Source organism: Tachyglossus aculeatus, chromosome 2, assembly GCF_015852505.1.
Source record: "Tachyglossus aculeatus isolate mTacAcu1 chromosome 2, mTacAcu1.pri, whole genome shotgun sequence".
In the NCBI taxonomy this organism is placed as follows: domain Eukaryota; kingdom Metazoa; phylum Chordata; class Mammalia; order Monotremata; family Tachyglossidae; genus Tachyglossus; species Tachyglossus aculeatus.
Genome location: NC_052067.1, coordinates 41,774,426 through 41,800,761, shown reverse-complemented (window position 1 = coordinate 41,800,761; position 26,336 = coordinate 41,774,426). Strand labels below are relative to the sequence as shown.

The window sequence follows — 26,336 nt, the reverse complement described above, 5'->3', positions numbered from 1 at the left end:
ACTTGTCTTCTGGGTGACCTTGGACAAGTCACTTCACTTCTCTGGGCCTCAGTTTCCTCATCTGTAAAACGAGGGGATAGGGACTGTCCAACCTGTTTAGCTTGTATCTTCGCCAGCACTTCTTCCAGTGCCTGGCACCCAGTAAGCATTTAACAAATGCTGTTAAAAAACACAGAACAAAACAAGGCTTTGGCCTCAGCTTCCATAAGTCATGCTGCTGTAGCAGATAGAGAACGGGCCTAGCAGTCAGAAGGCCATGGATTCTAATCCCGCCTCCACCACTTGTCTGCTGCGTGACTTTGGACAAGTCACTTCACTTCTGTGCCTCAGTGACCTCATCTTAAAAAAAAAATGGGGATTAAGATCGTGAGCCCCATGTGGGACTGGGACTGTGTCCAACCCGATTAACTTGTATCCACCCCAGTGCTTAGAATGCTGCTTGGCACAGAGTAAGCGCTTAACAAGTACCATAATTATGATGATGATGATGATTATTATTATTAGTCAAGGTCCCTTTAGTCGGAGGGAAGCGTCCTGTCGGCTCAGTCAGGAGCGCCGAGATCCGTAGCCAGGTGCGACGTCTGAGGCAGGGAACCAAATTGGAGGCGGAGAATGGGAGGTTAGGAGGCTAGGATTTTCCGATTTGTTGGGAGAGCGATCCAGAACGTTCGGCCAGAGCCGAGGGCCAGGGTGAAAGTCTGCGGCGTGAAGTTCCCCCATGGGGTTCACGGTCTTCATCCCCATTTTTACAGCTGAGGAAACTGAGGCAAAGTAACTGCTGTGTGCCAGCCTGTAGCTTTTTTTGTTACTGTTTTTTGTTTTATTGGTGGAGTGGGGGATTTTCATTTGGCTGATCATCATCATCATCAATCGTATTTATTGAGCGCTTACTGTGTGCAGAGCACTGTACTAAGCGCTTGGGAAGTACAAGTTGGCAACATATAGAGACAGTCCCTACCCAACAGTGGGCTCACAGTCTGATGGGTCTGTGAAGCCTGTAGGTGCCCGTAAAGTTTATGGGGGTGGGTTTTTTTTTTTTGATAATACTTTACTGTAATCTTGTTACTGGCTAATGCTGAATTTGAGAGTTGAGAAACAGCGTGGTTTAGTACAGAGTCAGAGGCTTGGGAGCCAGAGGACCTGGGTTCTAATCCCAGCTCTGCCATAGATCTGCTGTGTGACCTTGAGCAAGTCACTTCACTTCTCTGTATTTCAGTTCCCTTGATGATGATGTTGGTATTTAAGCGCTTACTATGCACCAAGCAACTGTTCTAAGCGCTGGGGGAGATAGATGCAAGGTAATCAGGTTGTCCCATGTGGGGCTCAAAGTCTTCATCCCCATTTGACAGATGAGGTAACTGAGGCACAGAGAAATTAAGTGACTTGCCCAAAGTCACACAGCTGACAAGTGGCGGAGGTGGGATTTGAACCCAGGACCTCTGACACCTAAGCCCGGGCTGTTGCCACTAAGCCACGCTGCTTCTCTTAATGCACAATGGAGAGTCAATCCCTGTTCTCCCTTCGACTGTGAGCTCCATGTGGGACCTGATTCTCTTGTATCTTAGTAGAGTGCTTGGCACACAGTAAGTGCTTTATTATTATTATTATTATTTATTATTTTCATCATCATTACGGTGAGTCTCTAAGTTGCCTTCTCTCTCTCTTTCTCTCCCCTCTTTTTTTTTTTTTTAAATGGTTCCTGTTAAGTGCTTACCATGTGCCAGGAACCGTTCTAAGCACTGGTGTAGTTGGAGGCTAATCAATTCGAACACATTCCACGACCCACATGGGGCTCACAGTCCTAATCCCCATTTTACAGATGAGGCAGCTGAGACCAGAGAAGTGAAGTGACCTGTCCAAGTGGCAGATGATGATGATGATGGCGGCATTGTGTGAGCCCCCCGTGGGACAACCTGATCACCTTGTAGCCTCCCCAGCGCTTAGAACAGTGCATTGTTCTAAAATAAATGCCACTATTATTATTATTATTATTTATGAAGCGCTTACCATGTGCAAAGCACTGTTCTAAGGCAGAGAACCCGGGTCCTTCCAACTCCCAAGCCCGTGCTCTGTCTCCTAGACCAGGCTGCTTCCTCTCCAAGCTCAGCCAGCCCATCCTGCCATCGCAGCCACAGGTTCTGCGTCTCCGCCGTCCTCCCGCTGTCCTTGTCCTTCCTTCCACGGGGTCTTCAGAGTCCTCTCAGTGGAGGCTCTGTCTTCTTTCAGGCCAAGTGATGAATGGAAACCACAGAACCAGCTCGTGTATGAACTTTTGTACTGTTTTAGACACAGGAAATGACGAGGCCCTGGTTACCCCACAGTGTGTCTGTTTGGGGGTTTTATAGATTTTTAGATCCATGCGAGTGACAGACCTCCAGTCCAAGCACGTCAGACTGCAGCAAAAATTTTCATGCTTGAGTCGATGATGATTTGTTGAGTGCTTACTGAGGGTCAGGCACTGTTCTAAGCGCCGGGATGGATACAAACAAATTGGGTGGGACGCAGTCCCTGTCCCACGTGGGGCTCACGTTCTCAATCCCCATTTTACAGATGAGAACTGAGGCACAGAGAAGTGACTTGCCCAAGGTCACCCAGAAGACAAGTGGCAGAGCCAGGATTAGAACCCATGACCTTTTAGACTGTGAGCCCACTGTTGGGTAGGGACTGTCTCTATATGTTGCCAATTTGGACTTCCCAAGCGCTTAGTACAGTGCTCTGCACATAGTAAGCGCTCAATAAATACGATTGATGATGATGACCTTCTGACCCCCAGACTCACGCTCTCTCCACCTTATCAATTGCGAGTAGCAGCTTGGCCCAGTAGACAGACCATGGGCCTTGGAGTCCGAAGGACCTGGGTTCTAATTCCGGTTCCACCACTTGTTTGCTAGGGGATCTTGGGCAAGTCACTTCACTTCACTTCTCTGTGCCCCAGTTACCTCATCTGTGAAATGGGGTTTAAGACTGTGAGCCTCATGTGGGACAGGGGCTGTGTCCAACCTGACTAGCTTGTATCTTAGTACAAGCTAATCTTAGTACCCCGTGCTTAGCACAGTGCCTGGCACATAGTAAGCACTTAACAAATACCGTCATTATTATTATTATTATTATTAGTAGTAGTAGTAGCATTATTATTATTACAATTCAGGTTATCAATGCCTTTCTATACATGTCTGTATATAGAAAGCTTTTAATGAATCCGGTATTTGTTGAACTTTGCCTCCGGAAATGCCAGGTGAAATGTGGACCCCTCACCTCACCAAAAATTGGAAAGTTTTCTCAAGTGGAAAACTCTACATATAGAACGTTTGAAAAGCTGCCCGTTCGAAGTAACAGCTCAGGGGCGTTTCGTCTGTTACGCACTAAGAGCGGAGCAGTTTTGGTTAAAGTTAGGTATGATCCAGCCTTTGGTCCCTTTGTCCATCACCGAGTGGCCGTTGGTTTGTCCCTTGGGTAAGCAAGCGGACTTGGGTGGAGGGGGCCCGTGCTGTCACTCTCTACCACGTTTTGGACCAAAGTGAGCTGGGCGTTTTAGCCCCGTAAGGCACAGAGGGTCCTCGGGGGGACACTGGATCTACCAGTCTACTTTGGGCAAGTCACTTAACTTCTCTGCGCCTCAGTTCCCTCATCTGTAAAATGGGGATGGACTGTGAGCCCTCCGTGGGACAGCCTGATCACTCTGTAGCCTCCCCAGCGCTTAGGCCTGTGCTTTGCACATAGTAAGCGCTTAATAAATGCCACCATCATCATTATTATTATTATTAGTCATTCAAAAGCCCAATTAGCCGGATGCTTCCTATTCCCCTCTTCCCCCAAAATAAGATTGGGCCCACATTCCCTGCGAACTCGTGGTGGGCAGGGAATCGTCACTGTTTATTGTCGTATTGTACTTTCCCAGTGCGCTGCCCACAGAAAGCGCTCAGAAAAGTGACTTTTTCAATGTTCTTTTAATGGTAGTGGTTAAGCGCTTACATTGTGCCAGGCGCGGTATAAAGCGCCAGGGAAGAAACAAGCAAATCAGGTTGGATACGCAGTCCATGTCCCCCATGGGGCTTGCTGTCTTAATCCCCGTATTACAGCCGAGGGAACTGAGGCTCAGAGAATCATCATCATCATCATCAATCGTATTTATTGAGCGCTTACTGTGTGCAGAGCACTGTACTAAGCGCTTGGGAAGTCCAAGTTGGCAACATATAGAGACGGTCCCTACCCAACAGTGGGCTCGCAGTCTAAAAGGGGGAGACAGAGAACAAAACCAAACATACTAACAAAATAAAATAAATAGGATAGATATGTACAGAGAAGTGAAGGGACTTGCCCAGGGTCACCCAGCAGATGAGTGGTGGAGCCAGGATTAGAACCCAGCTCCTTCTGACTCCCAAGCCCCCCGCACTTTTCAGTCCATGAAGAACTGTACTGCACGATCTCTGTACCTCAACTCCTCACTTCTCCAGCCACAATGAGCAAATCTACGGTCTCTCGCGAAACTTTTACCCTTAAGGTTTTTCACCATACTTCACCGCTTGTCTCCTTCCTTCCTTCCTCCTGCCTCGCCTTTACATTTCAGCCAAGGTAAACTTCAAAATCCAAGCGTTGTATCGAGGCTCTCAAGGTAGGATGGAGATTCAAACCCGGGGGATTGCTGTGTACAAGTGGAAGGAGGACTGTCCTTTTAAAGAGAAACTGTTGTTCTTTTCTAGGCTGCAGACAATATTTGGCAAATTTGATGAAGTCAGAAACTCAGGCAGTATGATTTTAAGCATCAGTAACGGTAAGATAAAATTTACGTCTATACTCTTAGTCCCCCGGCATCTTTAACAGTAACAAAATCTTCAGTTTTAAAATGCGGGTTTGGTGTTATTTAACGGGACTCGTTAAGCTCTTACTATATACCAGGCAGTGTACTAAGCGCTGGGATTCTGAAAGATGACCTGTGCCATATTACCAGTCTACTCTGTTGCTTTATTTTAGGAACCTCTGAGCGCTGTGAAATTTAGACCTGGATGTTGCCTTGCAACCTCATTAAAATCCAAAGCCTTGTCTTGGGAAAGTGGATAATTATTTGAAAGGTTAAGTCAAAACAGCGTAATCCCTTAGGAAAATAAATTCCGTCGAATGGAACGATTGTGTATTCAAGGTCTGAAGTAAAGAATACTTTTTATACGAGGGGCAGCGTGAGGTGCCACTTATACCTTAAGCCACAACACACAAGCTCACAATCACAACTTTATACGAGCCAGTCAGCTACGGTAGTGCCTTCGACGCACCGAGAGTTGGGGGAAGTACGAGATCGATTAATCAGTGGTATTTATTGAGTGCTTACTGGGTGCACAACACTTGAGAGAGTCTAATACAACAGAGTTGGTAGACAAATTCCCTGCCCATGAAGAGCTCACAGTCCAGAGGGGGAGATTGCGAACAAATCACAGTTCCTACCAATCAATGTTATTTATTGAGCGCTTCCTCTGTGCACAGCACTATTCTAAGCGCTTGGGATCGTACAGTACGACAGAGTTGGTAGACGTTTCCCTGCCCACGAGGTTACAGAACAGAGGGGGAGATTGGAAACAAATCGGATTCAGTCCCTGCCAATCAAAAGTATTTATTGAGCACTCACTATATACAGAGCACTGTGCTAAGCATTTGGGAGAGAGGATCTCACAACCTAGGTCAAGTGAGATTTAACTTGTAGAAGAGAGGAAGGTGAGACATTCCAGACGGTAAGGGCATTGGGGAAAAAAAAACCAAAGGTAGCGAGCTGAAGGGGGTGGGCTGATCTTCCCTTGATATTTCCAGTAGTCTTGGCTTCTAAATGGTCACACCAGGCCCAGGGTTCTGTTGGGAAATGGGCTATCCTATCGTAATGATGGTTTTAAGTGCTAATGGGGTGTCACACCAGTTGTTGAAGTGGGCCAGAGATTGTATTCTTGTGATGGGGGTGCCTAATAATTATGGTATTTAAATACTTACTATGTACCAAGCACCATTCAAAGGGCTGGTTGGACACAATCCCTGTCCCACATGGGGCTCACAGTCTTAATCCCCAATAAATACGATTGATGATTTTACTGATGAGGTAAATGAGGCACAGAAAAGTGAAATGACTTGCCTAGGGAAGGGGGACAAGGGCCTGGGGGACCGTCCTACCGACACCTCAGACTTGTCCCTAGAATTCCACACTTTCTCATTCAAACCCTGTCCTCCCCCTGACTTTTTTCTTTCTTTTCTTTTTTGCTTTTTTAAATGTACCTGTTATGCGCCTACCATGTGCCAGGCACTGTAGTATGCAGTGGGGAAGATACAGGTTAATCAGGTTGGACACAGACCCGACACTTCATTATTATTGTTAATAGTGACGCTATTTAAGTGCTTACTGTGCACCCGGCACTGTGCTAAGCGCTGGGGTGGATACAAGCAAGTTGGGTTGGACACCTTGCCCATTTGGGGCCCACAGTCCCTGTCCCACATGGGGCCCGCAGTCCAACTGAGGCACAGAGAAGTGAAGGGACTTGCCCAAGGCCACGCAGCAGACACATGGCAGAGCTGGGATTAGAATCCATGACCTTCTGACTCCCAAGCCTGTGCTCTATCCCCTAGCCACGCTGCTTCCCTGACCACAGACCTTCATCTCCATCCTCCCTGTCTCACAAGCCCGTAACCCTGTCACCATCCGCGACTCATCTCTCTCATTCAGCCCCCACACTTCAGTCTGTCGGGATGTCTTTTCGGTTCTGTCTTCCCAGCATCTGGAATCCACCCTTTCCTCTCCGTCCAAACTGCTACCGCCCCGAGCCAAGCACTCATCATTTGTCCGCCTTTGCTACCGCATCTGGCCGCCTGCCTCCTGTCTCTCCCTCTCCAGTCCACGCTTCACTCTGCTGCCCGGGTCATTTCACCATTCAGTCCACGTCTCCCCACTCCTCAAACACCTTCAGTGGTTGCTCATCCCCTCCACATCCTTACCAGAGGCTTTAAGGCACTCAAACGACTCTCTCCCTCCTACCTAACCTTGCTAATTTTTTACTACAACCCGATCTGCCATACTCCGCTCCTCTGACACCAATGTACTCTCGGTACCTTGATCTCGTCTAACCCTCAAGGCTGGATCTCCCTCCTCTCTCGTAGCCGACAGTCTACCACTCTCCCCGCCTTCAAAACCCTCCCACAGTGACATGTCCTCTAAGAGGCCTTCCCAGACGAAGCCATTTATTTTCCCCTCTCCTTCCTCCCCCCCTGCGTCAAAGTTTGCGCTTGAATCTGCACCCCTGAAGCCCTTTGATTCTCACCACAGCCGCACTGTAATAATAATAAATACATTCACACGCCAAGCACTCTACTAACGGCAGGGTTGGATACAAGGTAATCGAGTTGCAGATTGGCCCTGTCCCGCGTGAGCCTCGGTCTAAGGACGAGCATGTAGGATTGATGAGAAGACTGACGCCCAGAGAAGTTGTGACTTTCCCAGAGTCACACAACAGGCAAGTGGCAGAGCCACTACTTCTCGGTACTTGTTTGCCCTACCGATAATCTATTCTGTTGTCTGTCTCCCTCTGTAGACACTAAGCTCCTTCGGTAAGCCGTATTTATTCATTCAGTCGTATTTATTGAGCGCTTACTGTGTGCAGAGCACTGTACTAAGCGCTTGGGATGTACAAGTTGGCAACATATAGAGACGGTCCCTACCCAACTGTGGGCTCACAGCGCTTACTGTGTGCAGAGCACCGGAGTAAGGACTTGGGGGGGGGTATAATATAACAGAGCCGGTAGACAAGTTCCCTGCCCACAGCGAGCGTACGGTTTGATGGGGTTGATTCTACCAACCCTGTTGTATTTTCCCAAGTGCTCAGTCCAGTGCTCAGTACACAGTAAGCGTTCAGTAAATACGGTTGATGGACCGACGAGGTTGAAACAGCTCAGCCTCATCATCATCATCATCAATTGTATTTATTGAGCGCTTACTGTGTGCAGAGCACTGTACTAAGCGCTTGGGAAGTACAAATTGGCAACATATAGAGACAGTCCCTACCCAACAGTGGGCTCACAGTCTAAAAGGGGACTCAAATAGCAACTTGTACGGGCCCAGATACGAACCAGGTGCCGATTCTGTGATCCAGTGCCTGGTTCCTCAAGCCGCCCACACAGGCAAGGGAGGACGTTAGTTGGGAGCAAGGGATGGGCCGGACCCTCCTACCCCCATCCTGGGAAGAGCTGGAATCTTTGCTTTGGCCCAGTGGAAGGATGGCTATGAGGAGCAGTGTGGCCTAGCAGATAGGACCCAGGCCTGCGACTTGGGAAGATCTAGGTTCTTGTCCCAGCTCCGCCAGGTGACCTTGAGCAAGTCACTTCACTCCTTTGGGCCTCAGTTCCCTCATCTTCAAAATGGAGATTAAGGCTGTGAGACAGGGACTGATTAACTTGTATCTACCCCACGTTTGGTACTGTGACCAGCGTGGAGAGAGCGCTTAACACATACCTTTAAAAAAAACAACAACCCCGCCCCCCCAAAAAAACCTCTAGACTGTAAGCTCATTGTAGGCAGGGAACATGTCTACCAACTCGGTTATATTGTACTCTTATTAGTGCTTAGTACAGTACTCTGCATATAATAAGCGATCAATAAATAACTGTATTTAGTAGATGTGGGCAGACCTATTTGTTCTAGGAAAATCTGCATTTTGAACACTTCCAGCAATGGTCCTCTCCCCTCTTTTCTTTGAAGCACTCCTTTGTCACTAACAATAGCAGTTTGTACTTACAGTGTGATCCACTGTCCAAATCCTTCATATACATATATATGCACACATACACACCTAGCTATGTAGTAATGTCCCACATGGGGCTCACCATCCAGAAAGAATAGTTATTTTATCACCATTTTGTAGATGATGTAACTGAGGCACAGACAAGGTAAGTGACTTGCCCAGGGTCTCACAGCAGCCAAGTGGCAGAGCTGGCATTAGAATCCAAGTCCCCTGATTCTGTGGCCAGTGCTCTTTCTACAAGGCCATGCTGCCTCTCCTCCCCTCTCCTCCTTCCTCTCTCCCCCCCACCTTCCTCCTTTCCCCTCCTCCCTCCCATCCCTCTCCCTCAACCCTCCCCATCCTTCCCTCCCCTCTCCCCTCTCTCCTGTCCTGTCCCCTCCCCTCTCCCTTCTTCCCTTTCCTCTCCCCTCTTCCCTCCCCCTCCGCTCTTCCCTCCCCTCTCCCCTCTCCCTCTCCCCATCTCCCTTTCCCCTTTCCTCTCCCCCCTTCCCTCCTCTCCCCCTTCCCTCCTCTCCCCCTTCCCTCCTCTCCCCCCTTCCCTCCTCTCCCCCCTTCCCTCCTCTCCCCCCTTCCCTCCTCTCCCCCTTCCCTCCTCTCCCCCTTCCCTCCTCTCCCCCTCCCCTCCCCTCTCCCCTCTTCCCTCCCCTCTTCCCTCCCCTCTTCCCTCCCCTCTTCCCTTCCCGCTCCCCTCTCCCCTCTTCCCTCTTCCCTCTCCCCTCTTCCCTCTCCCCTCCCCTCTCCCCTCTTCCCTCTCCCCTCCCCTCTCCCCTCTTCCCTCTCCCCTCTTCCCTCTCCCCTCTTCCTTTCTCCTCTCCCCCTCCCCTCTCCCTCCTCTCCCCTCTCCCCCTTCCCTCCTCTCCCCCCTTCCCTCCTCTCCCCCCTTCCCTCCTCTTCCCTTCCCGCTCCCCTCTTCCCTCTCCCCTCTTCCTTTCTCCTCTCCCCCTTCCCTCCTCTCCCCCTTCCCTCCTCTCCCCCTTCCCTCCTCTCCCCCCTTCCCTCCTCTCCCCTCTTCCCTCCTCTCCCCTCTTCCCTCCTCTCCCCTCTTCCCTCCTCTCCCCTCTTCCCTCCTGTCCCGTCTTCCCTCCTCTCCCCTCTTCCCTCCTCTCCCCTCTTCCCTCCTCTCCCCTCTTCCCTCCCCGCTTCCCTCTTCCCTCCTCTCCCCTCTTCCCTCCCCTCTCCCCTCTTCCCTCCCCTCTCCCCTCTCCCTCTCCCCATCTCCCTTTCCCCTTTCCCCTCTCCCTTTCCCCTTTCCCCTTTCCCCTCTCCCCTCTTCCCTCTTCCCTCTTCCCTTTCCCCTCTTCCCTCCCCCTTTCCCCTCTTCCCTCCCCCCTTTCCCCTCTTCCCTGTCCCCTTTCCCCTCTTCCCTCCCCCTTTCCCCTCCTCCCTCCCCCTTTCCCCACCTCCCTACCCTCCCTTCCCCTCCTCCCCCACTTTATTATCTTTCCTGAGGACTGTGGGTTTTTTTTTTCTTGCGAAGTTCAGTTGAAATGCCCTGTCTTAGAAGCTTGCCGCTTCTTCACGATCGATCGTATTTTTCCCTTGTCCTTGCCGGACCAGCTCCTTGAAAACCGGATTGAGATGGCTCCATCTTGCTCCCGGGAGCAAGGGTTGGATTCCGGCCCCAACAGGCTGCCTGCACTTGCTCCTTTCCCGGGCAGTCATCGCTGAGCCAAACCCCGGGGCTTTGGGGTGGGCTCTGCTGCGGAGACCCACCACCCGGGGAGAGGAGGGAAGGGGGCCGAGTACAGATTGAAAGCAGGGGAAAGCAGACCGAGACAGAGGAAGAGCATCGCCAGGGACGGTGGGCTTTTTGGCTAAGGGGTCCGGCGTAGCTTGAGCCGGCCGGGTCCGAGGTTTGGTGGGCACAAGGCAGTTATGGAAGGGACTGGATCTGTTTCAATCGACCCTTTCGGTAGAGACTTCTGAAGCACCCAAAGTTCCTCGAGGTTTTTCGATGCCTGTTTGATTCAGGGCCAGACCAGAGAGGGCACGGGAGTCGTTACATCAGGGCTTTAGAACCCAGACCAGCAGAAGTCTACCAGATGGCAAACTCAATATATAGCCAGCATAAAATCATGGTAACAAGTCAGTTGTGTTGATCAATTCTCCCTCTCTCTTGGTTTTTGTTTTTTTTTCAAATGCTATTCATTAAATTCTTATTATGTGCCAGGCATTGCTGTAAGTGTTGGGGTAATGAGGTTGGACACGTTCCACATCCCCTATGGGGCTCACAGTCTTCACCCCCATTTTACAGATAAGGGAACTGAAACATAGAGAAGAGAAGTGACTTCTCCAAGGTCACACAGCAGACAAGTGGCGGAGCAGGGATTAGAACCCGGGTCCCTTTGATTCCCAGGCCCATGCTCTGTCCACTAAGCTACACTACTCCTCCTTCCAGTGATATCTCTGGTAGGTGAAAATCCTTTGTGGATGAGATTTGCAACTGGCAAAAATGTCCTCCTGGCATAGTAGTGATAACCTGCAAAAATAACCTCTTAGATCAGGTTTGGAGCAGCAGAATTCGAGTGCCAGAGTTTTTTTTTTGCCAAGACCTCTCTACTCACACAATTCTTACCGTGTTTTTGTTGGGGTTGCTTCTTTTAAGCAAAACGGCAGTCAGGCTCCTGGGCAGGGTGAGAGTGGGCTGTTGCTTCCTGATAGTCAATGCAGTATTTCAAACTTAGTAATAAACTCGTACCTATTTGGCCATCTCCCATTTTAACCTCCAGCAATTTTGCACTTGAAGTCTCATGTCAAATCCAAGGCAATGGCAGGCTCTCGGCGGCGTCTGGGGGAGGGAAAAACCTCATTTTTTAGCAAATAGTTGTCCATCTCCATAGAAACCGAGGCGGCAGCCAACAACTTAGAGGCAGAAACCCTTGCACATTTCTGCCAGCTGATATTGGCGAATGTTTCTGTGACTGAACCTATAAGATGTCCTCCAGTTTCTCATTTAACCCCGGGGTGATTTCCATTTGTGTTGCCATGTGTGTTTTCATCATGCATTTTGTTTTAATGACATTTAAGTGCTTACTGCGTGCCGGGCACTGAACTCCAGGTGACACAGTCCGTGTCCCGCTTGGGGTTCGCAGACGTAGTCCCCATTTTGTAGATGAGATAACTGAGGCACAGAGAAGTGAAGTGAATGTTGGAATCAACCAGTCAGTTGTATTTACTGAGCGCTTACCGTGTGCAGAGCACTGTAATAAACACTTGGGAAACAGACAAGCGGCAGATTTACAGGCCTGTGCTCTTAGAGAAGCAGCGTGGCTTAACGGAAAGAGCACAGGAGTCGGAGGTCGGATAAAATGGGAGTCGGAGGTCACGGGCTCTAAACCCGACTCTGCCACCTGTCAGCTGTGTGACTTTGGGCAAGTCACGGAACTTCTCTGTGTTGCAGTGACCTCGTCTGTAGGGTGGGGATTTAGACTGTGAGCCCCACCTGGGACAACCTGATAACCTTGTATCTCCCCCACTGCTTAGAACAGTGCTTGGCACATAGTGAGCGCTTAATAAATACCATTATTATTATTACAGTAGAATTAGTACCCACCAAACCCGACCTCAAGGAGCTTATGTGGAGCATTAGCTATTCTGGCCCTCTAACAGAGTTGCCAGATAATATTTCCTGTCCAAAAGGAGCATACAGTCTACAGTGGGAGATAAATTATGGGTATGTAAGTGGTGAGGGTGGGGTGAAGAAAGGGTGCAAACCTCCCTCTCCCCCTCCGCCTCTCCCTGGGGTCGGGTGTAGAAAGGGTGCAAACGGGAGAAGAAACGGCTTGTGAAATTGAGTTTGGTCCTGCAAGCAGCAATTATTACAGCGCTAGCTTTCTTTTACCAGAGGCCATGCCGGCAGACCACCCCCAACATTGTAGGAGATGTGGGGTTGCTATAATGGACGTACAGTTTTCATTCTAGGTGCCGACTTTCGGGTCTTTTGATTTTTGTCTGAGTGCAAGGAGGGGGATGCTCTTTTTCGTGGTTCTTCCCAGCAAGGTCATCGTCGCCACCCATGAATTTGCCTGTTTTGTTACCTCCTTTACTACAACCCCGTTTCGTTATAAAGCCGTGACTTTTTTCCCCTCTATTATTGCCCATCTCTCCTTCTGGACTGTACAGGCGCTGTGGGCGGGGAACGTGTCTACCACCTCGGTGATGTTGTACTCTCTCAAGCGCTTAGTACAGCGCTAAGTAAATACCACTGATTGATTGGTTCCCCTGAGTGTGAACATTTTGGAAGATGGTGCTGGAAGCTTCGAGGTGGATGGGGAAATCCCAGTGACACATGAAAAGTTGTAAAAAACCGACCCAGAGCCTGGAAGTGGAGGAAAAGGTGCCTGGCTGAGCTGAGCGCTTGGCCCCATTGATGAGGGCACCCAAAATCCCCATGCCCTCCCTCCCCGGCACTCTTTTAGCATGGCACTGGGCTGGTGCCTGGATGTGTCGTGGTAGCAGAGGAGAGAAGGGTCGCACGAGTTGGAGGTGATGATTAAAGTCGCCCAGTCACGCTCCTGGTTTTATCCCATCCCGTTTTATCCCATCCCTGTTCCCTGCCCACTCCGGGCCTTGAGCACTCTGCCCCCCCTCCCCGCCAAGCAGGCCAATGCCCCAAATCAGGGGTGGGTAGAGGGGATAAGAAGTGGAGAGGGCGAAGAAAGCTTGTGTGACGGGGTGAAGAAGAGGTGCTTTGGAGTCTGCGGCAGGAGAATGGCAAATAGGAGTTTTGACGAAGCCGTACCCAACGCATGAAAGTCTGGTGAAAAATGGGCTGGGGTGAGTGGGATCTGTCTCCCCAACACAGCAGTCAACACCTTGAGGGTCTGGATCGTATGGACCAACTCTGTTCTGCTCTCCCAAGTGCTTAGTGCAGTGCTGTACACGCAGTAAGCACTCAATAAATAGCTTGGATTGCTAAAAATTAATCCCCCACCCCCTCTGTTCCATTCCTGATTCTGAGTTGTTCCCTGTAAACCTCTCATACCCGCCCCCCTCCCCACTTTCAAATAGATTTTTATTAATTATTTGGAATTGTTCAAAGCACCCTGGCCTCAAACTCTGTTTTCTAGAGGGCTAATACATTTTTACGCTCTTAACCGTAAATCCCAGTTTGGTTAGCTGTGGAAATGTGCTGCGTCGGACTCAAAAGTCCTTCCTGTTTTGGGAGGTATCCTAGGTGTCTAATGAGATTTGGCATCCAGAGGAACCAGTTAAGCTATTAGTTTAGATAGGTTCATATTCTCAAATAAAGGGTAATTCTGTTTTTGCTCTAAATGCAAGATGGTTCTGTGTCAGATGCTAATAACTAAGGTGCGGATCAGTTTGAGATAGTAAGTAATAATCAATCAGTCGTATTTATTGAGCGCTTACTGTGTGCAGAGCACTGTACTAAGCGCTTGGGAAGTACAAGTTGGCAACATATAGAGACAGTCCCTACCCAACAGTGGGCTCACAGTCTAAAAGGGGGAGACAGAGAACAAAATCAAACATACTAACAAAATAAAATAAATAGAATAGATATGTACAAGTAAAATAAATAGAGTAATAAATATGTACAAACATATATACATATATACAGGTGCTGTGTGGAAGGGAAGGAGGTAAGATGGGGGGATGGAGAGGGGGATGAGGGGGAGTCATAATAATGGCATTTGTTAAGCGCTTACTATGTGCCAAGCACTGTTCTAAGCGCTGGGGTAGATACAGGTAATCAGGTTGTCCCATGTGAGGCTCACAGTCTTAACCCCCATTTTACAGATGAGGTAACTGAGGCACAGAGAAGTGAAGTGACTTGGCCAAAGTCACACAGCCGATAAAGTGGCGGAGCCGGGATTAGAACCCATGACCTCTGGCTCCCAAGCCCGTGCTCTTTCCACTGAGCCACACCGCTTCTCAGATCGTACACCCTAGGAGACAAAACGGAACGAAGTTGAGATGTTGTCAAAAGGGTAGATTACCTGCAACAAGAAAGCAGGATTTGGTTTTTTTTCTTGTCATCTGGTTACCGGAGAGGGGAAGCCTTAGAAAGCCAGGCAGTTTGATCTGTAAGAGCTTTTGTATGTAAGGAGAAAATCTTTATATTCACGCCTGTGAATCATGGAATCACATGTTTGTGTGCGTTTCTAATCTAATTTATATGATAGAGCCTGCTTGGATTTCTAATCCTATGCAGTGCAAGGCAGTTGTGTATCTCCCCTGCTCCCTCTCGCATTGTGCCCTTTAAAGACTTGATCCTCACCCCCACAGCACACATTTCAATGTCCGTCTCCCCCCCCCAGACTGTTAACTCCTTGTGGACAAGGATTGTGTCTACAACTCGTACTTTCCCAATCGCTTAGTACAGTCTTCGGCAAACGGTGCTTAATAAATACCACAAATCGATTGCAAAACGGCTGGGAATGTATAAAAAAGAAAAGGGTTGGAAAGCAAAGTTTGCCAAATGACCTAAGTCACCGAGTTTTCGAACTTGTGCATGAATGGCTCTGGTTGTGCTTTTCCATTAAAAAAAAAAAAAATCTACAGATGTTGTGCCATCAGATTTTTCTGACCGGAAATTTCACGGCTTATCTTGCTGCCAAAGCACATGAATTAGCTATGGCATCAGAAAGGAAGTCTGGCCTTAGAAACAAACCCTCCATTAGACTGAAGAGGGCTCGTATGAATTCAGTTAACGCTAAAATACCTCCTGTGCCAACCCTGTCATTGCTTGTAAAAAAGAAGCATGTTGTGGGGGTAGCACCTAGGTAGTCTTTTCTGATGGTGTAAATCTGAAGCCTGGTGGTGTTTGTGGCCGTTTGTTCATTCATTCAGTAGTATTTATTGAGCGCTTACTGAGTGCAGAGCACTGTACTAAGTGCTTGGGAGGTACTTATAGAGACGGTCTATAGTTACTTATAGTTATACTTACTATAAGTATACTTATACTTATATAAGTATACTTATACTAAGTATACTTATATACTTACTATAAGTTACTTATACTTATAGTTACTTATAGCAACTTGTAGAGACGGTCCCTACCCAACAACGGGCTCACAGTCTAGAAGGGAGAGACAGACAACAAAACAAGTAGACAGGTGTCAGTACCATCAGAATAAATAGTTATAGCTATATACACATCATTAATAAAATGTGGTAAATGTGTACAAATAAAATAGAGTAATAAATATGTACAGATATATGCAAATGCTGTGGGGAGGGGAAGGGGGTAGGGCAGAGGGAGGGAAGGGGGCGATGGGGAGGAGGAGAGGAAAAAGGGAGGAGGAGAGGTGAACTCTCAGTAGGGCTTTGAAGGGAGGAAGAGAGCTAGCTTGGCAGATGTGTGGAGGGAGGGAATTCCAGACCAGGGGAAGGACGTGGGCCGGGGGTCGACGGCGGGACAGGTGAGAACGAGGTACGGTGAGGAGGTTAGCGGCAGAGGAGCGGAGGGTGCGGGCTGGGCTGGAGAAGGAGAGCAGGGAGGTGAGGTAGGAGGGGGCGAGGGGATGGACAGCCTTGAAGCCCAGGGTGAGGAGATTATGCCTGTTGCGCAGATTGATTGGTAGCCACTGGAGATAGGAGGGGAGTAACATGCCCAGAGCGTTTCTGGAAAACGACAATCCGGGCAGCAGCATGAAGTATGGATTGAAGTGGGGAGAGACAGGAGGATGGGAGATCAGAAAGGAATACGCTGATGGGATGGAGGAGCAGATTCTGTGCCCAGGAACCATGTTCCCCTCTGGGCCACAAGCTCCTTGTGGGCAGGGAATGGGCCTACCATGTGTGTTGGAGAGTATTGTCCCAAGCGCTTAGTATAGTGCTCTTCACACAGTAAGTGCTCAGGAAGCAGCACGTGCTAGTGGCTAGAGCTTGGGCTTGGGAGTCAGAAGGACCTGGGTTCTAATCCCGGCATCACCACGTATCTGCTGTGTGACCCCGGGCAAGTCGCTGCATTTCTCTGGACCTGTTCCCTCATCTGTAAAATGGGGATTAAGCGTGTGAGCCCCATGTGGGACAGGGACTGTATCCAACTTGATTAGCTGGTATCTACCCCAGCGCTTAGAACAGTGCTTGACACATAATAAGCGCTTAACAAATACCATCACTGTTGACAGTAGGGTATTTTGTAGAGCACTTAGACCGTACTAGACTGTGAGCCCGTTGTTGGGCAGGTTTTGTCTCTCTCTGTTGCTGAATTGTACTTTCCAAGCGCTCAGTACAGTGCTCTGCACGCATTAAACGCACAATAACTGAATCGGTGACCTTCTGTCCATTTGAAGAAGGGGCCAGAGTCAGTGGGAGCGGGCGTTGTAAGACGGGGATGCCGGATTAAACTGGCAGGGTATAATTTGGTAAATCAGCTTCTAAATACTCACTAAGCCTCAACAAAGGCAGTGCCTGCATATTCTTTCATAAAGTAGCTTGGACTTAAAAGGCGTGTCGTTGAGTGGCAACGAACTACGTCCAGGTTATTAAAAAAAAACCAAACCAAAAAAGGACCTCTTTTTTTGTTCTTGGGGCCACATGGAGACATCCATTTTGGTCCAGCTTGTGTTGGTCAGCAGCCTCCCCCCGCTCCCCACCGGCGCGTGTTTGCGATGCCGGAAAACAAGGCCCTTGTTTTCTCCTCTGACAAAAGCCCCACTGCAGACACCCCGCAGCTGCCCGCTCGTGGCCGTCTGAGCCAGCCTCCTGCCCGCCGAGCACCGAGCGGCCTCTGACGCCATTTGTTTACGGCCCGCGGAGCCGCTGCCCGCAGGATGAGGCCGGGGGGCGGGGAGAGGAGGCAGCGTGCCCGTCCGGACTCTCGGGTCCGGGCGCTCATTTGTAAAGACGAAGAGGCGGATTGCGGAGGGCGAGCCCCGCTCCTCGGAAAATACGCCAATCAAGGAACCCGGGGGATCACGGGACCGCCCACCCCGACAGCCTGGGTATCTTTGGGGAGTAGGAGCCAGAGAGCGATGACCGAACGCACGGCCGGCGCCTCCGGGACCCCCGGGGGTTAAGCCCGGGCCGGGCCCAGAAGCCACCGGCGAGGAGAGGGCCACCTGGCCGCGTCCCCGGAGTTTCAGTTTGAGCAGGAACCATCCCGGCCCGGTCCTCGGCAGGCAGGAGGGGTTTCCGCCAGGCCCCGGGCTCGTATTGTGAAGCGGCCTTGGCCGCCCGGAGCCGCGGCCATCGGTCATCGCGTCGCCGCCCGCTCCCTCGCCCGCTCCGTCGCTGTGGCGCAGGCGGCCGGAGGCGCCCACCTGCCGTGGCACCGCCCGATCTCTCCCTGGCTCAGGAAGCCCCGCTCCCCGGAGCGTCCGCACCCCCGCCATGGCCGTCGGAGACGGTGAGTAAGTCTCTCGCCTCGGTTCGTCGGACGCCACGGGCCGGAGGTCGAGGCGGCCGGGGATCCGAGGCGGCCGGGGATCCGAGACGGCCGGCCAGAGCCCGATGGACATACACCCTCAGCGCGCTTGGCCTTCCATACTCAGTCGGTCAGTCGGATTTATTGAGCGCTTACTGTGTGCCAAGCACCGTACTGAGCGCCTGGGAGAGTACAATAGAACAACAAACAGACGCATTCCCTGCCCACAACGAGCTTTACAGCCCCATACGGGGGAGACGGATATTAATGTCCATCCTTCCTCTCCCCCTCGTGCCCCTCTCCATCCCCCCCATCTTACCTCCTTCCCTTCCCCACAGCACCTGTATAGATGTATATATGTTTGTACATATTTATTACTCTATTTATTTTACTTGTACATATCTATTCTATTTATTTTATTTTGTTAGTATGTTTGGTTTTGTTCTCCGTCTCCCCCCTTTTAGACTGTGAGCCCACTGTTGGGTAGGGACTGTCTCTATATGTTGCCAACTTGCACTTCCCAAGCGCTTAGTACAGTGCTCTGCACACAGTAAGCGCTCAATAAATACGATTGATAGTGATGATGATGATAATATAGAGAAATAAATGACAGATAGAGACATAAGTGCCGTAAGGCTGGGAGGGGAGATGAATAAAGGGAGCAACTCCTCCTCCTCCTCCCCTCCCCTCCAAGCTGGCCCGGGCCTCCAAGGGAGGGAGGTGAGGGGGTTTCCGTGAAGGAAATCCATAATCTGTCATTCTGTTTATCTGTTTTGAAGCTATTGATGTCTCTCTACTCGGTTTGTTTTGTTCTCTCTCTCCCCCTGTGAGCCCGTTGTTGGGTAGAGATTGTCTCTTTTTGTTCCCAAATTGGACTTTCAATCAATCAGTCGTATTTATTGAGCGCTTACTGTGTGCAGAGCACTGTACTAAGCGCTTGGGAAGTCCAAGTTGGCAACATATGGAGACAGTCCCTTCCCAACAGTGGGCTCACAGTCCCAAGCGCTTAGTACAGTGCTCTGCACACAGTAAGCGCTCAATAAATCCGACTGAATGAATGAATGAATGAAGGAGCCTAATCTGAACCTAGAGGATTAGCTTTTGGCCTCGAAAACCCAGTCCAGGGTGGGAGAAACATGGCATTTGTGTGAACGTCAGAGAAGCATCTCAGGGTCTCAGGGGTTTGTAGGGAGAAGAAGGGCTTGGGAGGAGTGACGGGTTTTTGGTCGGCAAGGTTTGAGGTCTCACTGTGCCGTGTTTCAAACCAGTTGGAGTTGTACCACCGGCGGATGTTCAAGGAAACTAAATTGCCTCAATTTAGGATGCTGTGATGGTTCCAGGATTACCCTCACTTGGGCTTGCAAATGTTCAGGGTGGATATAGTGGGGGATGATTTACCTTTTGGACGTTTGTGGATTGGGTGGGTCTGAGACCAGAATTGTTTTGAGGGATTCAAAACTCCCTGTGATGGGTTAAGTGTCCTGTAACTTAAACATCCCCTTTCCATCTTCATCTAGATGGCCTTAGGAACTCAATTTAGGTTTGAAATAGCTCGGCCAAAATATTTTGTTGTTTATAGTAGGCCTAGGCATATTTATGTGTGTGGGAGGCGCTTATTCCTTCCTAGTGGATGTTTTGTGCCCTGTGGTCTGGAAAAGCATTTCAGACCATCAAAGAGCAAGCTGTTTTAATGTTTTTTTCTTTCCCTTTGGCTAATACGTAGTTTAGGTCTTCTGCATGCATTATGGTCCCTATAATTGGTTCTTTTTCCAGAAATGCGAGTGTGAATCTGCAAACCAGGGGGCTAAAGCAATGCATCAGTCTGTGTTTGGAAGAAAATGTGACAGTTGATGGTCTTTTTGAATTTTATTCTTGTAGTTTATGCAAGGTTTTACAGAAACAAGCACGCTTTTAACCGTTCGTGGGCAGTTTTAAGAATAATGTTTAAGGTAAATTAATTGGGGATTCTTTTTGGGACGTTAATGGCCAAAGAAGTTTCAGTGTAGCATTTTGTTCTATTGAAGAGTTACTACAGCTGATATAATGGAAATAATAGTGTATCAATTTACATGGTGACTTTTCGTCAATCCTATTGTAATGCTGAGTAAACTCCATCACAAGCCTGTACTGCTAAGTGAATAATGAATGCCCTTTTTACAAGTGAGTTTTGATTGTGCTTTATTTTCCTCGTTCTCCCAACTCTGTAAGCCCGTTTTAGCCTAAAATATTCAAAGTGTTGAATATTATATATTGTGTGCCGTATTCCTCACAAGTTAAACTCAGAAACACCAAGGGGATGGCGTGAACAAATTTTGTGAACAGTAGCAACACCAAAGTGGCTGTAGACTTATTGTGGGGTAGTCACGGAGTGCATTTTTGTAGAAATGCACCAACAGAAATCCAAAGAGCAAAATTGTGTTCAGGCAGTGAGATGAGAGTATAGGAGCTTTGGGCAGTAATACAGTTAAGAATGTGGCATAGTGAACCCTGCTTAAATTCCTCCCTCCCTGCTTTAGAGCACACAAAAGGAACTCAATCTTTGGCTGTTTCCAACAAGCTGATCAGGGAAGGAAATTTTAATATCGGCTACCAAAAAAGCATCCTTTAAAGGCCTGTATTTATATTCTCAAGCGACTGTTTCTGAACCGGCTAATGTTCTGGAAACAAATTGGTACCTGGATTTTGGGATTACTAAATTCATCACCACACTGGGTTGTTTTGTTTTTTAAATGGTATTTGTTAAGTGTTTGCTCTGTACCAGCCATTGTACTGTGCACCGAGTGCTGGGCTGGTCACTGGAAAGGAGCCTAGATTTATTAGAGTTCAGTCTTCTGAGGAAGGAAGGAAACATTGAACTTGAACTTTGTCCAGACAGTCCATTCCCATCTATGTGAAAATCCTTTGGAAATTGGAGAAAACACTTGCCAGGGCTTGGCAAGATGGGCCATGAGCTGCTTTTACGTTTCTAAGGGCTAGAACTCACCCCCAGGAATGGTTGTCCCTTCCATGGAGTATTCCGAAGAGGCAGTGGAGTCTTGGCTTTGGGGCATAGCTGAAGTTCTTTAGGGTACCTTATAGTAAGCGCTCAATAAATACAATTGATGATGATGATGATGATTTTTTACATGGGGGTTGCTTACGTTTTGAATGTCACTTGCCTACAGTTTTCATTTTAGAAGTTTGGGAATGGGAGAACAATTTGACTTTTCTTACCCAGGAGATCCAGTTGTAAGATTCAAGTCCCCATTTAATGTCTGTGTAGAAGAATTGAGCATTTGTGGTATTTGCTAAACACTTACGATTTGCCAAGCAGTGTAGTAAGTGCCGGCTGAGATACAGATTGGACACGGTCAGGTTGGACACGGTCCCCGTCTCTCTCCGGCCTCAAGAGAGTTCGGAGGATGGAGAGCAGGTGCCAACCGCCCATTTTACAGCTCTCCGGGTGAAACGGCACGCAAGAGGCAGAGCTGAGGTTATTCATTCAGTCGTATTTATTGAGTGCTTACTGTGTGCAGAGCACTGTACTAAGCGCTTGGCAAGTACAAGTTGGCAACATATAGAGACGGTCCCTACCCAGTAACGGGCTCACGGTCTAGAAGGGGGAGACAGACAACAAAACAAAACCTGTGGACAGGTGTCATTAGAATAAATAGAAATAAAGCTAAATGCTCATCATTAACAAAATAAATAAAATAGTAAATATGTACAAGTAAAATAAATAGAGTAATATGTACAAACATATATACAGGTGCAGTGGGGAGGGGAAGGAGGTGGGGTGGGGGGAGATGGGGAGGAGGACCCCCAGTGAGTGATCTTGATTGTTTTAATGACAACAGTGTGTTAAGCGAAAGAGCTTGAAGCGAAGAATAGTTTCCTATAATTCTCAAGAGCTCCAAAATGGACCAAAACAATAGAGTAAAACAATGATAAAAATAATGAATATACCTTAATTATCAAATTGCAATGCATGCACCACTAAAATATTTTGAATTGATTTTTTTTGTGCATCTGCCTACAGTCCTTAATTTCAAAATGTTACATTTTCACGTCCTATCCAGCAAAAAGGCATCTTATGCTAAAAGACCTGTACCAACAGATCGGACAAAGCCTATGCTAAATTGAACTGGTTATAATCACTCTACTCAAGTTGGTCAGATTACTTCAAAGAAAGGAGAAGGGAAGTGCTTTCCCCAAGTTAAACTTTGCAGCATTTTTACTGGGGGAGAAAGAGGCAGAGAGAGAGTGCAAACATTAACACTGTTGTTAAAATACAACAACCCTCATGAGAAACTAAGAGTGTAAAATGTGGGTGGGGGGGGTGTCTTTGAAAAGAGCTTAAAAGCTGTCAAAAATAGAACACAACAGAGATGTGTTCAGCATATGCAATCTACTTTAAAAGAATACTTTAAAGAATCTACTTTAATTTTCTCAGTTTACTTATTGATTCAATATTGTCAGCTTGCTTGCTAACAGTAATATTTATGGAATTAGCGCGAAAGCTAACCAGCCACTTTTTAAAATTTCAAAACCAACATAAATTATAGTTTTGAGACGACGCAAATTTGAGTTTTCCTATTCACCCGAAGGCAAACATTATTTTCTGATCTCATAATCTTGTACCTCCTTCAGTGCTTAGCACATAGATGTGCTTAATAAATTACCTAATTATAATCATTATGCAGTTTTTTCTGCTTGTTTTTTTCATGTTAGAGAAATGGATAAAAATTTGTTAATGAAATAATCATGCCTTAAATGACTTTGAAGTCAAACACTTCATGACAAATCACTATCTGTCACCTGTAAAATCGGTTTCCTTTTATATTTTCAGTAAAGTACATTTTATAAATAGAAGACTTTATAGTTACAAGAGTTTGTCAAACTGTTTTAGTTGTTCAGGTCTAAGAAATTAATAATATTGTTAGAAGTGTGTCCAAAATACTTGGGGCACAAGAAAGGATCAAGTAATTCACCCCATTTGAAACACTATCAAGCACCACCGAAGACGTCATCACAAACCGGGGTATAGGTCTTGGAGCTGAGGGATCTGGGTTTTAGTTCTGCTGCAGAACCTCAGACAAGTCCCTCACCCTCTCTGAGATCAATTTCCTCATCTGTAAAATGGGGCTAATACCTGCTTCTCCTTTCTAACTGCGATTTGGGAAGGCAGAACACGGCAGTTGAGTTTTCAAAATTGATTCTGTAATCCCGTGACCGTAAGAAAACGAACTGCGGTCTTCTTTTTGCAGGATTAGAACCCAGGTCTCGGATTCCCTCTTTCCGCAGGGCCAGGCCGCCTCCCGAGGTTTATCGGGGAGAATGTAGGGTTGGGATGGCAGCTCGGCATTTCGAAACAGTTGGGACGTGGGGGAGAAAAGGCTGTCGGGGCTTGGCTGAATCTGGGGGTGGGAGAGGGGCTTGGGGTCAGTCTCCCCCTTCTTCATCATCAATAGTATTTATTGAGCGCTTACTATGTGCAGAGCACTGTACTAAGCGCTTGGGAAGTACAAATTGGCAACATATAGAGACAACATATAGAGACAGTCCCTACCCAACATTGGGCTCACAGCCTTCTAGACTGTGCGCCCGCTGTGGGGTAGGGACTGTCTCTAGATGTTGCCGACTTGTACTTCCCAAGCGCTTAGTACAGTGCTCTGCACACAGTAAGCGCTCAATAAATATGATTAAATGAATGAATGGATGCCTGCTGTCACCGGAGCAGTTGGCCGGGAGGAGCCATTTGAGGAGGCTTGCCTGGAATCTAGAAGGAGCAAGAAGGCAGGGGTTTCTCGGAGGAATCTCAGCGGAGGGAAGAGGGGGTGCTCCCTCAGCGGGAGAAATAGGGGCCCCTCTGGTTAAGGAAGAAGCAGGAGAAGCAGGACAATTCCCTGCCCTCTCGTCACCGTCTCCCGGAGCAGGTTCACCTTGCGGGCGGGACTGTGTTTATGAGGTGGGTGCAGAGCGCTGGACTAAAAGCCGGGAGAGCTTTCACGACCGGGAATTAGACAACGGACCCTATCCCCGGAGCACTCTACTAAATGGTGGGAGAGCATTCACGGCCGGGAATTACACGGACCCTGTCCCCGGAACAATGTACTAAATGCTGGGAGAGCATCCACGGACCCTGTCCCCGGAACAATGTACTAAATGCCGGGAGAGCATCCGCAGGTGGGAATCAGACACGGACCCTGCCCCTCTAGGGGCTCACAATCTCTGAACAGGAGGCAGGGAGTAACACCTTTCCTGCCCCAACCTCCGGCATCCGGCACAAAGATAGAGTATTCCCAGCCACCGCTCCAGCTTTTTCCGTCCGATTTGGCGGTCAGCTTCCCGGGGCGGAGTGGGGGTCTCAAGGCTGTCCAGTTACAGGACCCAAAGGGCAAGCAGGAGTCAAAGAGATTGTGTGGGCAAGGAACGTGTCTGTTGTTATATTGTACTCTCCCAAGCGCTTAGTTCAGTGCTTTGCACACAGCAATCAATCAATCGTATTTATTGAGCACTTACTGTGTGCAGAGCAAGTGTTCAATAAATATGAATGAATTCATTCAGTCGTATTAATTGAGCACTTACTGTGTGCAGAGCGCTTGGATGAAGTTTTGGGGAAAAGAGAGAGAGCGGAGGATGCAGAAGGGGGCCAGTGAACCCAAGGGGTGGGATATGAGCAGGTCGAAAGGGCAGTGGAGGGAAAAGCGAGTGGGGAATGAGGAGAGGGAAAATGCAAGGGGATAGGGAAGACACTGGCCCTGTCCCAAGGCTTTCTCTCACCCGCCATGGCCCTCCCAGCTTTTCTTAGCGCTTCTGCCCCTCTGGCTTCTGTCACCCAGAGGGTTTCCGTGTGTTCGCGGATGAGCCAAGAGAGAGGGGAAGAGGTCCAAGAGAAGTGGAGGATTGGGGGGAAAAAAATGAATGTTCACGTTTCTGCCAGGCTTTCATTATTTGCCAAACTCTTATAAAGGCCCGTTTGCATCCACAGCAAAAATTATCAGTGTGAACTGCTGGTCTGGACCCTTCTGGGCCCTGCTAATTGTCAGTTGCTCCTTGAGGAGGATGATATATTTGCCTTTATCCATGAGGACACAGACGAGAGCTTTTAAGATGTATCTGAAAAGAAGTGCAGGGTACAGTATCATCCACTCGAGATACACCGTTGGAGGTTATAAAGAAGCGCCGTATTTACGTGCGTATTAGCTTCCCCGACCCTCCCCTCCCTGGTGTTTGAGGGCGTGAAGGACTATTCATTCATATTTATTGAGCGCTTACTGTGTGCGGAGCACTGTACTAAGCCCTTGGGAAGTACAAGTTGGCAACGTATTCTTGTAAGCCGTGATAGCGGTTCCCGCCAGGGCAGGAAGAGGGGAAGGTTTAGTGGGGGGTGAAACTCCAAAGACACACGGCTGTCCTGGGAAGTTTGTTCACTGACACCTGAGAGGGAGTGGGGGGTGTGTGTTTTGGGGGTGTGAGGGCAATGCCGGTTTAGGGGAGGAGAAGGGAGAGAGGTGGGGGTCAATTATAGGCAGCACGTTGGAGAGTGCAACAAAAACAATCTTATAATATGAAAAACGCATTTCTCACCTGCTACAAAGTATTAATTGAGAAGCAGCGTGGCTTACTGGGAAGATCAGAGGACCTGGGTTCTAATCCCTGCTCTGCCAACTGTTGCTCTGTGACCTTGGGAAAATAATAATAATAATAATGATGGCATTTGTTAAGCGCTTACTATGTGCCAAGCACTGTTTTCTGTGCCTGACTACTCTTGGTCTCCCTCCTACTTAGGCTGTGAGACAGGGACTGTGTCCATCCTAATTAACAGCGTGGCTCAGTGGAAGGAGCCCGGGCTTTGGAGTCAGAGGTCATGTGTTCCAATCCCGGCTCCGCCACGTATCAGCTGTGTGACTTTGGGCAAGTCACTTAACTCCTCTGTGCCTCAGTTACCTCATCTGTCAAATGGGGATGAAGACTGTGAGCCCCACATGGGACAACCTGATCACTTTGTAACCTCCCCAGCGCTTAGAACAGTGCTTTGCACATAGTAAGCGCTTAATGAATGCCTTTATTATTATTATTATATCAGAAGCAGCGTGGCTCAGTGGAAAGAGCCTGGGCTTTGGAGTCAGAGGTCATGGGTTCCAATCCCGGGTCCGCCACGTATCAGCTGTGTGACTTTGGGCAAGTCACTTAACTCCTCTGTGCCTGTTACCTCATCTGTCAAATGGGGATGAAGACTGTGAGCCCCACGTGGGTCAACC

At 48.6% G+C, this 26,336-nt stretch overlaps 1 protein-coding gene across 29 annotated transcripts in view; it reads left to right on the top strand.

The window, feature by feature from the left end:
* CLASP2 (cytoplasmic linker associated protein 2) overlaps window positions 1–26,336 on the top strand; it is a 229,824-nt gene that overhangs the window by 56,025 nt on the left and 147,463 nt on the right. For all 29 annotated transcript variants that reach the window (XM_038767129.1, XM_038766976.1, XM_038767065.1 and 26 more), the window contains exon 7: window positions 4,701–4,771. In XM_038767129.1, coding sequence (XP_038623057.1) covers window positions 4,701–4,771 — 71 coding nt within the window. The remainder of the gene's footprint in view (window positions 1–4,700; window positions 4,772–26,336) is intronic.